The following is a 15,419-nucleotide window of genomic DNA, read 5'->3' on the forward strand; positions in this document are numbered from 1 at the left end:
ATTTAAAGCCTGCTAACATATCAGATGCCACACAGATGGAGCCTGTGTGTGTGTGTGTGTGTCTGTGTGTGTCTGTGTGTCTGTGTGTCTGTGTGTGTCTGTGTGTGTGTGTGTTGCTTCCTCTTGTTTTTTGAATAACTTTTTATTGGGTTTTATACAGAAGGATCATAGGTATAATAAAGAATAGAATTAAATAAAGCAAGTCTTCTCATGCCATTTGTATATCACATAAGCAGCATAATAAATTTGCGACATCAGGTTCATTGTCAGCGGTCAGCGTATGACTTTTGGGTTAATGAATTGGTTTGAACGCGACCAAAAATAAAGGGGAAACAGAACAGAGTGAAGAGAGAGCATTCCACATGGCCAAGCCCTTGTGGTTGAGCTTCGATTAAGGGAGAGTCGTGGGCCTTTCTCCTCTTCCATTGCCAACTAAACAATATAAAGTCTTGGTCTGTTGATGAACTTAGGCCCAGAAACGAACTGGCAACCAATGCAGGTATTTTAAAACAGGAACTACATGTATGCCAAAGGATTTTCGTGGGTCTTCAATGAGGAGGGGTAGATGCCACCTGTCAGGCTTCAGGGAATCCCATCCCTCCCCCAGTGGCCAGCCAAGAAGTCAATAACAAGAAGAGTTCCTGCCGAGTCCTTTATTCAATACTTACAGAGAGAGACTTTGAACAGCGCCTCTCCATTGCAGTAATGGCGTTGTTCTGAGTAAAGTCCCACCCCTCTGTCTCTCCTCTTCTACGTCATCCCTGCGTCCGCTGATCTGTGCTTTCTGCCTCTGAGCTTCCTGTTCTCCTACTCTCAATGCATGCTGGATCCTGGGAGAAGGAGGGTCAGGAATGCTTTCTGAAGACACAGAGTCTGTCAGCTGTCTCTTCCCTGGTGCTGCTGCTGCTTCCTCCTGCTGCTCTCGCAATATTTCCCAGCTTCTCCCCTCTGCAGCCTCTGAACTATGACCTTCTGCAAACCACTGTTGTCAATCTATACTGTCCTCCTCTTCTCGGGAAGGTTCAGGAGGAGGGAAAGGGGTCTCCAGCATTCCTCTTGGGTCCAGTCCCAGACACCACCTGGAGCCTGTTGGAGAAAAGGTGGGATAGAAATGCCATTAGTAAAACAAGGAATCCAGTTGAGAACCCAACCGCTGCATTTGGGGCCAGTTTCCGAGGCGTCTTCCAGGGCAGTTCCACCCAGAGGGCCTTGCCACCGTCCCCTCGGATCCAGAGCAGGAAGTCCCCAAGGGACGGTGGCTGGAGCTAGACATGGGCCCTGCTGCTCACCAAGCCACCCAAGCAGATATGGCTGGCTTGGGGCGAAGCTCTGGACTATGAAGTGGGGTTGGGAGGGACCCCCACTGTTGCCTTGGCTCCAGATTACACTCACTTGTCATTCACAGTTATGACTTCTTCCTCCTCCTCCTCTCCCCACGCTTCCTCAGGGAACATTCTTCTTCTCTTGGCTGTGCTTTGATCTTATAATAGAAGGATGTGTTTGATTCATAGGATTTGCTGCACCTTGCATTAGAACTTGGCAGAGGACCAAGGGGCTCCTTCCGATCTTCTGGAGATTTCCGGAAAGCCCAGATGGATGAGCAAGACTCAGCTGGCCCTGAAGCAGGAAGAGGCCACGCCCTGGAAACTGGGAGCAGTGGGGGATTCTGGGAAAACCCCATGCAGAAGATCCTGGATGAGGAGGACACCCTTTGCTCAGCTGTGAAGAATCAGCAACTCAGACAGGAGGCCAAAGGACCCCGAGAGGTTTGCAGCCAACTCTACCACTTTTGCCACCAGTGGCTGAAGCCAGAAAGGCACACGAAAGCTCAGATGTTGGACCTGGTGATCTTGGAGCAGTTCCTGGCTGTCCTTCCAGAGGAGATGGAGAGCTGGGTGAGGGAATGCGGAGCGGAGACCAGTTCCCAGGCGGTGGCCCTGGCCGAAGGTTTCCTCCTGAGTCAGGCAGAGGAGAGGAAGCAGGCAGAGCAGCAGGTGAGAGAGACTTTCCTCTGGATGCTCCCAAGGGGCTCCAAAGAGGAGGGAGAGTATTCCCAAATCATTTCCTAATGGCCCATCCTTTTTTGGAAAGCATCTAGGAAGAGATCTTCTCCTTCTCCTTCTTCCTCTTCTTCTTCTTCTTATTAATACCACACCCATGTGGCTGGGTGCCTTCCAGCACATATAAAAGCATAAGAAGACATCAGATGTCTTCTAAAAGTTATGCATTTTCTTATCTCCTTCTCACCTGATGGGAGGGCATTCCCCAGGGTGGGGGCCACTGTGGAGAAGGTCTTCTGCCTGGTTCCCTGTAACTTCACTTATCACAGTGAGGGAATCAGCAGAAGACCCTCGGAACTGGATCTCAGTTCATGGAGACGCTCCTTTGGGTATACTGGGCCTTTGAGGCCATTTAGGGCTTTGAATTGTGCTGGGAAACGTTCTGGGAGCCAGTGAAGATCCTTGAGGACCAATGTTATATGGTCCTGGCAGCCAACCCCAGACACCAGTCTAGCAGAAGCAGGAAGCAGCTTTCACCTCTGTCCCCCGAAAGCGCTTGCCTCTGCCATTCCTTCTCTAACCCTTCTCCCCATTCTCTGTTTTGAATCCTTGTTGCTCTTTCAGAGGAAGGATCTTTTGGCAGAAATGGGTCTTGATTCTTCTGAGGCAGAGAAGACTCCGCTGGACGCCAGAGTGAGGCCTCTAGGTAAGGAGGAAGGAGTGTTTTCTCCCCCGTTTTGTCACATTCTCTTGGTTTTGAAACTAATCTCTGAGTTCTTTGCATCTTTTGGGGGAAGTCACCTGGAGCCCAGAGCTCGGGGGGGGGGGGAGATGTATTTTTGCACAACTATTATATGAAATGGGTACAAATGTCCAGATGTACTCAGCAGGGGAGACGTTTCCAATAGTAATTTGATTAGTTTAAAATTACAGTTCATTAATGGCCTCATTATAACAATGCGAAATTACAATACAATTAGTAATACCAATTTTTAAATATCAAATTACCGTATTTTTTGCACCATAACACTCACTTTTTTCCTCCTAGAAAGTAAGGGGAAATGTCTGTGCGTGTTATGGAGCGAATGCCTGCGGGTGGCGGAGGGGATCTGCTGCAGTCGTGAGCAGAGGATCCATGGTTCCCCTTCCTTCCCTCCTCCGTGGTTACAAAGCATGGATCCACATGGATCCTCAGGATTTTTGCATTGGGCTACTCCAAACTCACTGTCAGATCACATGTCTGTGGCCACAGCATGAACCACAAAAATCATATATCCACTATTTCGTTTAGAATATTTTTTTCTTGTTTTCCTCCTCTAAAAACTACGTGCGTGTTATGGTCTGGTGCGTGTTATAGAGCGAAAAATACGGTATATAATATAGGTGGCCCACCCATCCCCCGCATGCTAAAACTGATGGTTTGATGATTTTCTTGATTTCTGCATTCCAAAATCTTATTATTTTCAATTACCCCCCTGTCAAGATAAGAATCCTTTATACAAATAATATATAAAACTACAAGTGAGGCACTCCAGCGATATCCTTACTCTTCCCATGTGTGGCAATCTTCCTGTTCGTGATGTTTTTTCCTTTCTTGTAAAATATTTTATCTTTTCCTGGTTGTTGCTGTTCTCCATTATTCCTTGGGCGGAGCTAATATCCCATTGTGGTTTCAGAAATTCTCCATCGCTCTGTCCTGTGCTTCGTTGTTCGTCAACTTTAACAGCAGCTGCAAAAATCACACTGTGCCAATAAATAATAAGTTTTCGCCATTTTTCTTCTCCGCCTGGGAAGGAGAGGGATCAGTCAAAATTGCAAATGACTCAGTAATGAACCTTATCAGCTCCCTCACAACTTTCAGATTCCTTACATCCCTCTGTCTGGCCGAAGATAAATGCACATTTATCCAATTAAGTTCCACGTCCTTTTAGCATTATTCAGTTCAGTCTGTATATTATAAAGGATGGGGAAGAGTCACCTCTAATTTTCCATCGTAAACATTTTGTAAAATAGAGCTTCCCTCCCTTTTTCCTTTTTGTTTTTACACACACAGTTCCATTTGATGTTATATTCCATATCTGCAATCCAGTTTCATCCCTGCTCACCTGTACATAGATATTTTGAACTAGTATCCAATGGCGGACTGCCAAATCATAAATGCAGAGAAGAAAACTTTATATAAAGAAGCCATAGGCTCCCCTCCCCCCACTCACTGTCTTTTGCACCAAATGAAGTTTATTCCCAAATTCAAACCTTAAAGACCTTGCAGCTGGTTTAAATCCGCAGTTTATGATCTCATCTCTTCCAGCAACGCCTGTACATTAGTCCAAATTGAGCTCTAATTGACAGGAGAACCTCTGCTTCTTAATGGCGGCGAAGGAGGGTTTTTGGCAGGCGAAGGGCTTTTGCACTCAGCGCCTCCCTGCCTCCCGCAATCCATGCCGGAGCCGGAGCCTGGTACCAAGACAAATTGGGAGTGAAGCCCGTTCCCCCCTGTTCCTGGGGGAAACTTGCAAGGAGAATTACCCTCAGTCATCCTTGTTTTTCCATTGCCAACGATCTCCCGCTGCCTCCATTAAAGCAGAGCGGAACCGGAAGCTAGCAGGGGAGACTTGGACGAAGCCCCATCTGTACTGAGAGATGCACTGTTTCACCTCTGAGAGAAGCAGGCGCTCACGGTTTCCACTTACCTTGGTCTCTCCCAGGTGACGGAATGATGCCACCAAGACCTGCTGCTTCATCTTTTCATGGTGGTGGAGGGGAGGCAGCAGCTGTGGACCCAGATCAGGTAGGGGGAAGGAGCCTTGTGGGGAAGGACTGCTTGGATTCAGACTGGCTGGACACAGTTGGATGCAGAGGAATGGTGGGAGGAGCCAGAGAAGAGGGAGCCGACTGGGAGGAGGAGGAGGAGAAGGAGGGGTCTAAAGCTGGAGAGGGAAGAGGGCTCAGGGAGCAGAGGGAGTCTGTGGCAGAGAGCAGCCCAGACTCCGAGGCAGAAGCTGCAGCAGGAGAGAGGAGGGATGAGGAAGGCAGAGAGGGGTCTGGCCGCTGTAGAAAACAGCAGAGCCAAGTGCATGTTCTCTAAGAGGACAGCCTTTTTCCTGTTCTGTTAGGGTCCAGTGTGCTTTGAAGATGTGGCTGTCCATTTCACAGACGAGGAGTGGGCGTTGCTGGATCCTGACCAGAGAGCTCTCCATAAGGAAGTCATGGAGGAGAATCGTGGGATCTTGGACTTTCTCGGTAAGGCTCCCTATTGGCTCATCCTATCTGTTTTGTAATTCAAGACATCTCTCTATGTGACGAACTTCGATGGGGCTCAACAGCGCCACCCACAGCACCTGAGATGTTAACACTCCCACAGCAAACCTTGGATGGATGGCTATTGATTCTTTTCCCTGTGAATATTCTTCCTCCAGTTCTGTCGTTTAAAACCACGATCAGGCTGTCTGAACTGCCCAGGCCTTCTTAAATGTAGGATTCAGAGTGATTTGGGATGTTGAAGTAGCTTCAGTCAAGTTTCCTGCTTTTGTTCTTGCTTCTGTCTCTCTCTGGTTGACCAAAGAGTCGCTTGACATTGGAGATGGCACAGATTCCACGACTGAACCAAACAAACTCCATCCCAAAACAGAGCCAGGCTTTTTGAATCTCAGGCAGTGAACCCTGTAGTAACAATAATGATAATTTTATTATTTTTACCCTGCCCATCTGACAGCCAATGCAATTCTGGGCTGCATCAATAGGAGTATAACATCTAGATCAAGGGAAGTAATAGTGCCACTGTATTCTGCTCTGGTCAGACCTCACCTGGAGTACTGTGTCCAGTTCTGGGCACCACAGTTCAAGAAGGACACTGACAAACTGGAACGTGTCCAGAGGAGGGCAACCAAAATGGTCAAAGGCCTGGAAACGATGCCTTATGAGGAACGGCTAAGGGAGCTGGGCATGTTTAGCCTGGAGAAGAGGAGGTTAAGGGGTGATATGATAGCCATGTTCCAATATATAAAAGGATGTCACATAGAGGAGGGAGAAAGGTTGTTTTCTGCTGCTCCAGAGAAGCGGACACGGAGCAATGGATCCAAACTACAAGAAAGAAGATTCCACCTAAACATTAGGAAGAACTTCCTGACAGTAAGAGCTGTTCGACAGTGGAATTTGCTGCCAATGAGTGTGGTGGAGTCTCCTACTTTGGAGGTCTTTAAGCGGAGGCTTGACAACCATATGTCAGGAGTGCTCTGATGGTGTTTCCTGCTTGGGAGGGGGTTGGACTCGATGGCCCTTGTGGTCTCTTCCAACTCTATGATTCTATGATTCTATAAACAACATGGTTCCAAACAGGTTGACTGAGATTCCATACTGACTCTGCTCACAACTGAGGCACACTGACTCTGACGGAAATCTTTCAGAGAACACACAGAGAAACTGGCTGCTAAGTCACATGTCAGAGTGACTCAACAGTTAGCAGTTAGGCCTGAATAACTTTAGTAGGCCCAAATGATTGTGCAGTCCCAGCACTTCCCAGCCTGCTTTGCTGCTTCTGCTCTCATGTGTCTTTGTCACATGACAAGAAGTTCACGTTTGCCATTTTTATTCCCCTGCTCTTACATCGCCCACCACAAGGCAGCTGACTATGACCAAGTCAGTCCAGAGTCAATGTTCCCAAATATTTCTCCAGCCCTTAAAATTTGTTTAGATTTATTACTGCATACTGAACAACTTAGCAGTTCTTCCCCTGTCCCAAGCATTAATTAGCAGTGTTCTGTAATTTGGGACTGCACTTCTTCCCAAGACTCTAATCCGTTTGCCTCTTAGTTTCAGGTGGTGATGAATTGGAAATGAAGAACAAGGGAGACCACAATGAAATCCACACAGTGAAGGAGCCATATCAGGATTCAGACTGTGGAGAGGCCTTCAGTCAGAGCTCCCATCAAAGAAATCCACTTGAGAAGAAACCCTATCAGTGCTTGGAATGTGGAAAGAGCTTCACCTGGAAACAGAGTTTCGCTGCCCATCAAAGAATTCATACAAAAGAGAAACCCTATCACTGCTTGGAGTGTGGAAAGAGCTTCTGTCACAGCCACAATCTCACTACCCATTATAGAATTCATACAGGAGAGAAACCCTATCAGTGCGTGGAATGTGGAAAGAGCTTCAATCACAGCTCCCATCTCACTGCACATCAAAGAATTCATACAGGGGAGAAACCATATCACTGCTTAGATTGTGGAAAGAGATTCAATCAGAGGGCTAAGCTCACTTTCCATCAAAGGATTCATACAGGGGAGAAACCCTATCAGTGCTTGGAATGTGGAAAGAGCTTCAGTGAGAGGGCCAAGCTCACTTCCCACCAAATGATTCATACAGGGGAGAAACCCTATCAGTGCTTGGAATGTGGAAAGAGCTTCACTCGGAGTGCCAATCTCACTTCCCATCAAATGATCCATACAGGGGACAAACCCTATCAGTGTGTGGAATGTGGAAAGAGCTTCACCAGGAAAGAAAGTCTAACTGTTCATCAGAGAAATCATAAAGGGGAGAAACCATATCAGTGCTTGGAATGTGGAAAGAGCTTCAGTCAAAAAAGCAGTTTCACTTCCCATCAAAGAATTCATACAGGGGAGAAACCCTATCAGTGTGTGGAATGTGGAAAGAGCTTCCGTAACAGCCGCAATCTCACTTCCCATCAAAGGATTCATACAGGGGAAAACCCCTATCAGTGCCTGGAATGTGGAAAGAGCTTCACCAGGAAAGAGAGTCTCACTGTTCATCAAAGAAATCATAAAGGGGAGAAACCGTATCAGTGCCTGGAATGTGGAAAGAGCTTCGTTAGAAAGCACAGTTTCACTTCCCATCAAAGAATTCATACAAAAGCGAAACCCTATCAGTGCTTGGTGTGTGGAAAGAGCTTCAGTCACAGCTATACTCTCACTTCCCATCGTAGAATTCATACAGGGGGAAAACCTATCAGTGCGTGGAATGTGGAAAGAGCTTCACCAGGAAAGAAAGTCTGACTTCCCATCAAAGAATTCACACAGGAGAAAACCCCTTTCAGTGCCTGGAATGTGGAAAGAGCTTCACCAGGAAAGTAGGTCTCACTGCCCATCAAAAATTACACACAGTCGAGGAATCCTATCAGTGTTAGGAATGTGGAAAGAGATTCAGTCAAAAAGGAAATCTCATTTCATCAAAGAATACAAACAGGGGAGGAATCATATCAATGCCAAGAGTGTGATCGGAGGGATTTATGAAAGTCTCCTTTTTAAAGTTCTCTTAAAAAAATACAGTTGTAGCTCTTAAAAGGACTTTTTTTAAAAAAATAATATTTATTAAAAGTTTAAAGATTACAGAAAAAGGAAAGAGAGAAAAATAAACAATAGAAATCAATACATTACTATACATAAAAAAGAAACAACAAAAGACACAATACATCAAAGCAAAAGCAAAAACAATTAAAAACACATCCAATATTTCCATATCTTTGTCTTTCATTAACTTGTTTCATCGACCTCCTCACACCTCCCTTTTTTGTGTTCTAATTATTAATTATTTCAGCAAATCCTTTCAATCTTTCACTATTTTCTGTCATATAATTGTCATAATTTATTTTAACCTTATCTTACCATTAATACCCTAAAACTTATTTGTACTTAACTCCTTATAACATTTGTACTAAAGCCATGTAATTTCATTCCAACATTTTTCTAACACTCATTAATTTTACAATGTTTCTATAAATAAATTTTAAACTTTTTTTCCAATCTTCTTCCACCGTCCCTTCTCCCTGGTCTCGGATTCTGCCAGTCCTTTCTATCAATTCCATATGGTCCATCAACCTGGTGATCTTCCGTCCGAGCTCTTAACTCTTTTCCATGTCCCTTCTGCAGATCTTCTTCATATTTTTACATGCACTTTACTTCATCTTCTGCTGATCTTATTCTTAATTTCCTTCCTTTGACACTGAGGAGTAGATCTCGGGGAAGCTCCAACCTAACAATGTCTTTATTTCTTCTCGTCAGGTCAGCCCATTCTCCATAGTCAAAACTAGAGTCCAAAAGATATTTCAGGACGTGTTTCAACTGGCTTTCTCTGAATTCAGTCATAGAAGGCAACAGCTTATATTCATCAAATTGTCTCTGTAAGACTGGGGCTCTCTCCACTTGTATTACTTGAGGTTCTACAACAACTTTCTCCCTCGTCTTCTCCACAACTTGCCATGTCGAAGTGGATTCCTGAATCGATTCCTGAGTAGTTTCTGTATAGATATTCACTTCTTGTCCCAAATCAGTCATTTTTTGTCCCAAATTGTCAATTTTAATAGTCATCACATCCATCTTCTCATGAAGCTGTTCCAATAAAACATTTATCTTGCAAAATGCAATCACTAAGGCTTCTTCTGTAGACATTCTTGTCCAAGGTCAAACTCTTGTTCTCACACTCTTTAATCTCTGCAGCTGGAAAATTCCCCAGCTCCACTCCTGCAACAGTTTCAAAAGCTCCCTCTAGAGGAAACCATTTCTATTTGTATCCGTCCTTTTATTTATTTATTTTAAAATAATATTTATTACTTTTACAGATTACAAAAAGGGAAGAGAAAAACAGAAAAAAAGAAAAAGGAGGAAAGCAAAAAGGAGGGGGGGAATACAGTACAGTATATAAACAATGCAAAACACAACCTAAACTCAAAACTAAACACATTAAGCTAAACTAAACAAACCCCACTCCTTAACCTTAACCCTAAATAAAAGAAAACAAGAACAATTTAAAAACATACACCATCCCTTTTCCATACTCTATCTTTCATTCCCTTGTTTCCTCGACCTCCTCTCACCTCCCTTTTTGTATTCCACTTCTATTAATTGTTTCAGCAAATCCTTTCCATCTTTCTCCATTTTCTATCATATTGTAAATAACATATTTTTTAACCTTATTTTCCATTAAAACTAAAATACTTATATATGCTTAACTCCTTATAACATTTCTGCTAAGCCCATAAAAAATCATTCCACCATTTTTCTATCACTCATTAGTTTTACCATATGTCTATATATAAACTTTAAATTTTCCAATCTTCTTCCACCATCTCCTCTCCCTGGTTTCGGATTCTGCCAGTCCTTTCCGTCAACTCCATAAAGTCCATCAACCTGGTGATCTTATGTCCGAGGCTCTTAAGTCTTTTCCAAGTCCCTTCTGCAGGTCTTCTTCATTTTCTTTAATGCTAAAGAGCAAATCTCGGGGAAACTCCAACCTGTCAATCCTTTTCTTCCTTCTGAACTGATCAGCCAAATTTCCATAGTTGAGGCTACAGTCCATAAAGTATTTCAGGGCATATTTCAAGATTCCTCCAAATCCAAAGGCCCCCAAAACTTCAATCTCCTCCAGGCCTGAGTCCATGTCCCAAAAGTCAGTTAATCCCTGCATAGAGGACTCTTTCCAACTTTCCTTCTTTAATCCCAGCTGGGATCCATTTCTCAAAGTCTGACTTTTCCTAGATTCAATTATAAAAGGCCTCAACTTATAGTCCTCAATTTGCTTCTGTAAAGCCACGGATCCCATTTGTATTACTTTATGTTCAACAACAGCAGCTTTTTCCTTCTCCTCCACCATTTGTCCTGCCAAAATGGATTCCTGTACCAAGTCCTGAATTATTTCTGTGTTGGTGTTCGCTTTTTGACTCAAATTAGTCACTTTCTGTTCCAAATTATCAACTTTGAAAGTCATGTCATCCATCTTCTTGTGAAGCTGTCCCAGCGAACAGCTTATCTTACATAAAACAGTCACAATGGCCTCTTCTGTCAACATTTTTTAATGGTCCAAGGTCAATCTCTGGTTCTCAGAATCCTTATCTGCAGCTGGAAATCCCCCAGTTACACTCCTGTAACAGTTTCAACAGCTCCCTCTAGAGGGAAACAGTCTCCACTTGTATCAGTTCGTTCAGGCATAACTCAAGCATTAAAGATAGTTTCAATTTTCAGTTTCTTTTCCTCTTTTTTAAACGCAGAGGAGGACAATGGAAACAGTATCTTACTCTTATTTAGCTAGCTGTCAAATCCGTTCTGTCAATGCACTCTCTCCAAACGTCATCTGGCAGCCTGTTCCCAGGTTCAGAGCAGTGGTAATTTGATTTTTCACTCTCTCCTGGAGGCTCACTAGGTCCAAAATTTCCCCCTCTTCTCCTGCTTCCAAGGGGGGTTTTGTATTTTAAACCGATGGAAATTTAATCCTTTGCCAAAAGCTTTCAAAGGCTTTAACTTGTAATGTCTTTGCTTCAGTCTATTTACAAAACCGGAAAGCGGACTTCCTGTTTATGACCTTCCCGCTTCAGTGCCAAATTAAGGTATTTAAAAGTCCAATTTTCCATTCTACTCCCGGGTAGTTGTTTAAAATCCAATTGTCCACAGGAAAAAGTCAGCGCTCTCCGGCAACAGCAATGTGGCTTCACTCCGTGAAATAGGCAGTCGATTCAAAGTACCGCGCCACTCACCCCACGTCGCTCCGGATCCCCAAAACGGTTTCCCCGCTAGTAGGGGAGGCGCAAAAGGTGCCAGCCGAATCCCAGGTTCACAAGCTTCTCCCACTTGTGATTTCAATGGGTCTCCACCTTCGCCGTGGCGGTCAGACCGTGTTTTTCACGGAGCAAGTTCCTCCCGAACGGAGGAGCTCCGCCATAGCCGGAGGCGCCAACCCGGAAGTCCCTGTATCCGTCCTTTTAAATGCAGTAATTATTTGGTTTATTTGTTTTAATTCGAATCTTAATTTGAAAAATTGGATTTTATGTTAGACAGCTTATGTGTGTTGGGTATCAAGCTAGAAGGAAGAGGGACAGTAGGAAAAATGCAGGAAACGGGATCTGACTAAAGAGATGAAGGAAATTTTGGAGAAGCTATTAGCCCAAATTGATAGAAATGGTGACAAATTTGACCACTAAAGCAGAGACACTGGCAAAGAAAACAGAAGCACTAGATATCTCCATGAAATGAAGGGAGGAGAAGTGTGAAAAGCTGGAAAAGAAGACAAAAAAATGGAAATCAGAACAGGAGACGCTTAGGATTGATGTGGACGGTTTGGGTGGGAGATAAGAGGCAATTGCGGGCGCTTTGGCGGTTCTTGAGATGAGACAGAAAGCCCAGCTTCTGAGATTAAGAGGAGGGAGGAGAGCAGGATTTTAGCAAAGGTTTGAGCGGAGTGGCTGGGAGTGGAAGAGGAATTCATGGAAGAGGCGCCACCCTCCTCACAGCCGGGGGTGGTGGTTTTTGGGTAAAAAACCAGTGTGAATAAATCCCCCCAGTGCCACCCCATGGCCGGTCTTCCTGTCTCCCTCTCCCTGTGCCCCCACTCTGCCCCAATCAAAGTCCCAGCCAGCAGCTGCCCCCTAGGCCTTCCTTCGCCCATCTTGGGGCCTCAAGGCATGCAGGCAGAATTTGGTGGGGGGCCAGGCTGGGCTCAGAGATCTGCTTTCCTCTCCTTGCACTAGGAAGCTTGTCTACTATCTAATGGATAAAGGGTTGTTTGGAAGACTAAGCCATCTCTACCCCCCACCCTGTTTTGAAATAAAGCCTATTTAGGAATTGGGGACATGGAGGAAGGAGAATGTTATGTACTAAGCTTGGATCCTAGAAGAAAAGGCTAGTAGGATCCTAGAATGCAACAACTGATTGACTTGCAGGAAAAGACCAATCAGGCTCCAGGAGGGAAGCAGAATCAGCCAATCAGACGGGACTCATTGTGTAAATAATGTAGATAAAAGCCTGAGGTTTGGGGGGCAATTAAATCACTGTTTTACAAGCTGCAAAAAAGATCATGAAATCACTACAGGACTCCTGAGTAGATTTCAGAGAATCTAATGCATCTTTGGTTGGGATTGTCCAGGAAGGAGATTGGAGATGGTTGCCAGTCAAAGGATAGTTTAAGACACGGGGGGGGGGGGAGCTCCTTGTGAAGGGGGGGCAGTTTTGGGAGACATTCCAGCCGTGGCATTGGCAGCCAGAAGAGGAATCCTGGAAGAGGACACTCCAGGCTCATCTAGTCCAACCCCTGCAATTCAAGAACCCCGCCAGCTCCCTTGAACTGGGCAACTCAGATGCCTGGAGCAACGCCCCGTTGGAGAGCAGCCTTGGGTCGCCTCTGGAGCTGGCTGGACCTTTTGGATGGCTGTTTCCATCCCCCCTGCCTTCTGCTGGCAGGCCCGGTTGGGAGTTGTAGTCCAAAGCCCATTGAGGGTGCCTGGTCCTGGAGGTGGTTTTCAAGTTGGAACTATGTTTTGACCCTTTGCCAAAAGGAGATGCCACAAAGTGTGTGTGTGAGGGGGGGGTGTCTTTTCAGTGCCAGGATACAAGGTGCTCTCTTGACCCGGGAGGCCAATCCCTCTCCCCCACCCCTAGAAAAGGGGGTCTTCCCCTCATCCTCTCCTTGCAGGACCCCCTTTTCCTTCCTCGGAACCAACTCTCTCTCAAGGGACCCTGGAGCCAAACCCTTGCAGAGTTTTACTTCTCAAGCAAAGGGGGGGAAGGAATACATTCTTGTTGCTCTTGAGATGTACAGAAATCTCTTCTCCTGGTTTTTAGCACCGCAGGCCTGCTGTGATGGGCTTCCTTGTCCCCCTTGCCACTGAAAAAGTCCATTTAACTGCCTCTTTGCCGATTGTTACGTTTAATTACTTTTTCTAAGGTAAAGATGTCACGCTGCATCTTTGAGACACTGCACTTAGTGCTGCTTTTTTCTCTTCCGGGTTTGAATAAAACTTCATCTGTGGACTTTTTGTGTGGTCCTTTCCTGCTGCTTGATATTCAGGGGACGCTGAGTGATTTCGTTGTCCGTGGCATTTCCAGCCCCCTTTTTTCTCCAGGGGCTCCAGGGGCCAGAGACATGGTTCTCTCCCGCAGCCCCAGGCAGAGAGAGGGGCTCCTCCTCCGGGACACGGGTTCCCCCTTCCCACGCACACGCGCCCAGTGCTCCTTCCTCCCAGGCCCCCCCGGACCCCCTCTTGCTGGGACACGGCTCTGCCCCGCAGCCCCCCCCCAGGAGCCCCCAAGAGAGACACCCCGGGTCCCCCATCTGGCCCCTGCGCCCCCCCTGGAAGGCTCCCCGCTCCCCCGCCCCTTCGCAGCCCCAGGCAGAGAGAGGGGCTCCTCCTCCGGGACACGGGTTCCCCCTTCCCACGCGCCCAGTGCTCCTTCTTCCCGGACCCCCAGGCCCCCCCGGACCCCCTCTTGCTGGGACACGGCTCTGCCCCGCAGCCCCCCCAGGAGCCCCCAAGAGAGACACCCCGGGTCCCCCATCTGCCCCCCCAAGACCCCCCCCTCCCCCCTTGCGGGCCCAAGTGCGGCCTCTTCCCCTCAGAGGGAGCAGCTCTGCGCCTGCGCGACGCCCCTGATGGCTCCGCCGGGAGAGTGAAGGGTTAAGGGGCGCCGAGCTGGCTTCCTAGAGAGGACAGGAAAGGAAGGCGGGCCGCTCCTCCTCCTCCTCCTCCCCTCTGACGTCCCTTCCGGCCTCGCCTTCGCCGGCCGGGCTCCTCTCGGGGGAAGCCTGCGGAACTCCCTGCCCCGCGACGCTGAGGTACAATCACGGCCTTTCCTCTTCCTCCTGCCCCGGACCAGGCCCGGGAGGGGGAGGGGGCGGAAGAGGGAGGGAGGAGCCTTGCCGGGGACCCGCCCCCCGCCCCCCCCCAGCCCCGGACAGGGAGGAGGGAGGGGGGGCCCGAAAGGGAGGGTCTCTTGGCCCGGCTTCCCGGGAGTTTTCAGGCTCGAGGGGGCAGCTGGACGGGGTCTCCTTCGCCAACTCCGCTTCCGGGGGGGGGACCTCCCTTTCTTTTATCTCCCCTTATTTTCCTTTCTTGCAAGAGATCTTGTTCAGGTTTGAAAGGAGATGGGCGAAAGTGGGCATCCAATACCCCCCCCCCAATATCTTTTTATCCAAGATAAAAGCAAGGAATCTAAAGAAGCGCCCAGACAGAAAGGAGGGTCACGTCCTACTTCGCTTCCCTTGGCATCTGGCAATACTTTAATTTTCACTTGGCATTTTCCCTGCCATAAAAAATGAGAGAAATATTTTTGCATCCCCCATCTTGACATACGCTTTAATTTCAGCACATAATTATTTTGAAACAACATAAATTGGTATTTGTCACAGTAACACACAAATATTTAGTTTTCAGTTTGAAACCCTGTTTCCTCCCCCAAAACCTTCTGGTCTTCTCCTCTCATATTCTTTGCTAACCTTTTCGTTTTCTGCTGATTAATTTAAAGCCTGCTAACATATCAGATGCCACACAGATGGAGCCTGTGTGTGTGTGTGTGTGTGTGTGTGTGTCTGTGTCTGTGTGTCTGTGTGTGTCTGTGTGTGTGTGTGTTGCTTCCTCTTGTTTTTTGAATAACTTTTTATTGGGTTTTATAAAGAAGGATCATAGGTATAATAAAGAATAGAATT

At 46.6% G+C, this 15,419-nt stretch overlaps 2 protein-coding genes across 2 annotated transcripts in view; both read left to right on the plus strand.

The window, feature by feature from the left end:
* Nucleotides 1–486: 486 nt before the first annotated feature.
* LOC308591473 (zinc finger protein 213-like) lies at nt 487–8,139 on the plus strand (the record flags this gene model as incomplete). Its single annotated transcript, XM_081202238.1, has 6 exons — nt 487–1,994; nt 2,625–2,706; nt 4,706–4,788; nt 5,114–5,240; nt 6,810–6,995; nt 8,033–8,139. Exons 1-6 carry the CDS (start codon nt 1,593–1,595, stop codon nt 8,137–8,139), a joined length of 987 nt encoding a protein of 328 aa, XP_081058364.1. The 5' UTR covers nt 487–1,592.
* A 6,322-nt stretch (nt 8,140–14,461) lies between these two features.
* LOC308590292 (uncharacterized protein) overlaps nt 14,462–15,419 on the plus strand; it is a 35,751-nt gene continuing 34,793 nt past the window's right edge. The window contains exon 1 of the mRNA XM_081200205.1: nt 14,462–14,549. The gene's annotated coding sequence lies outside the window, so the exon portion shown is untranslated. The remainder of the gene's footprint in view (nt 14,550–15,419) is intronic.

Source organism: Podarcis bocagei (assembly GCF_964188305.1).
Source record: "Podarcis bocagei genome assembly, chromosome: 7".
Classification (NCBI taxonomy): Eukaryota; Metazoa; Chordata; class Lepidosauria; order Squamata; family Lacertidae; genus Podarcis; species Podarcis bocagei.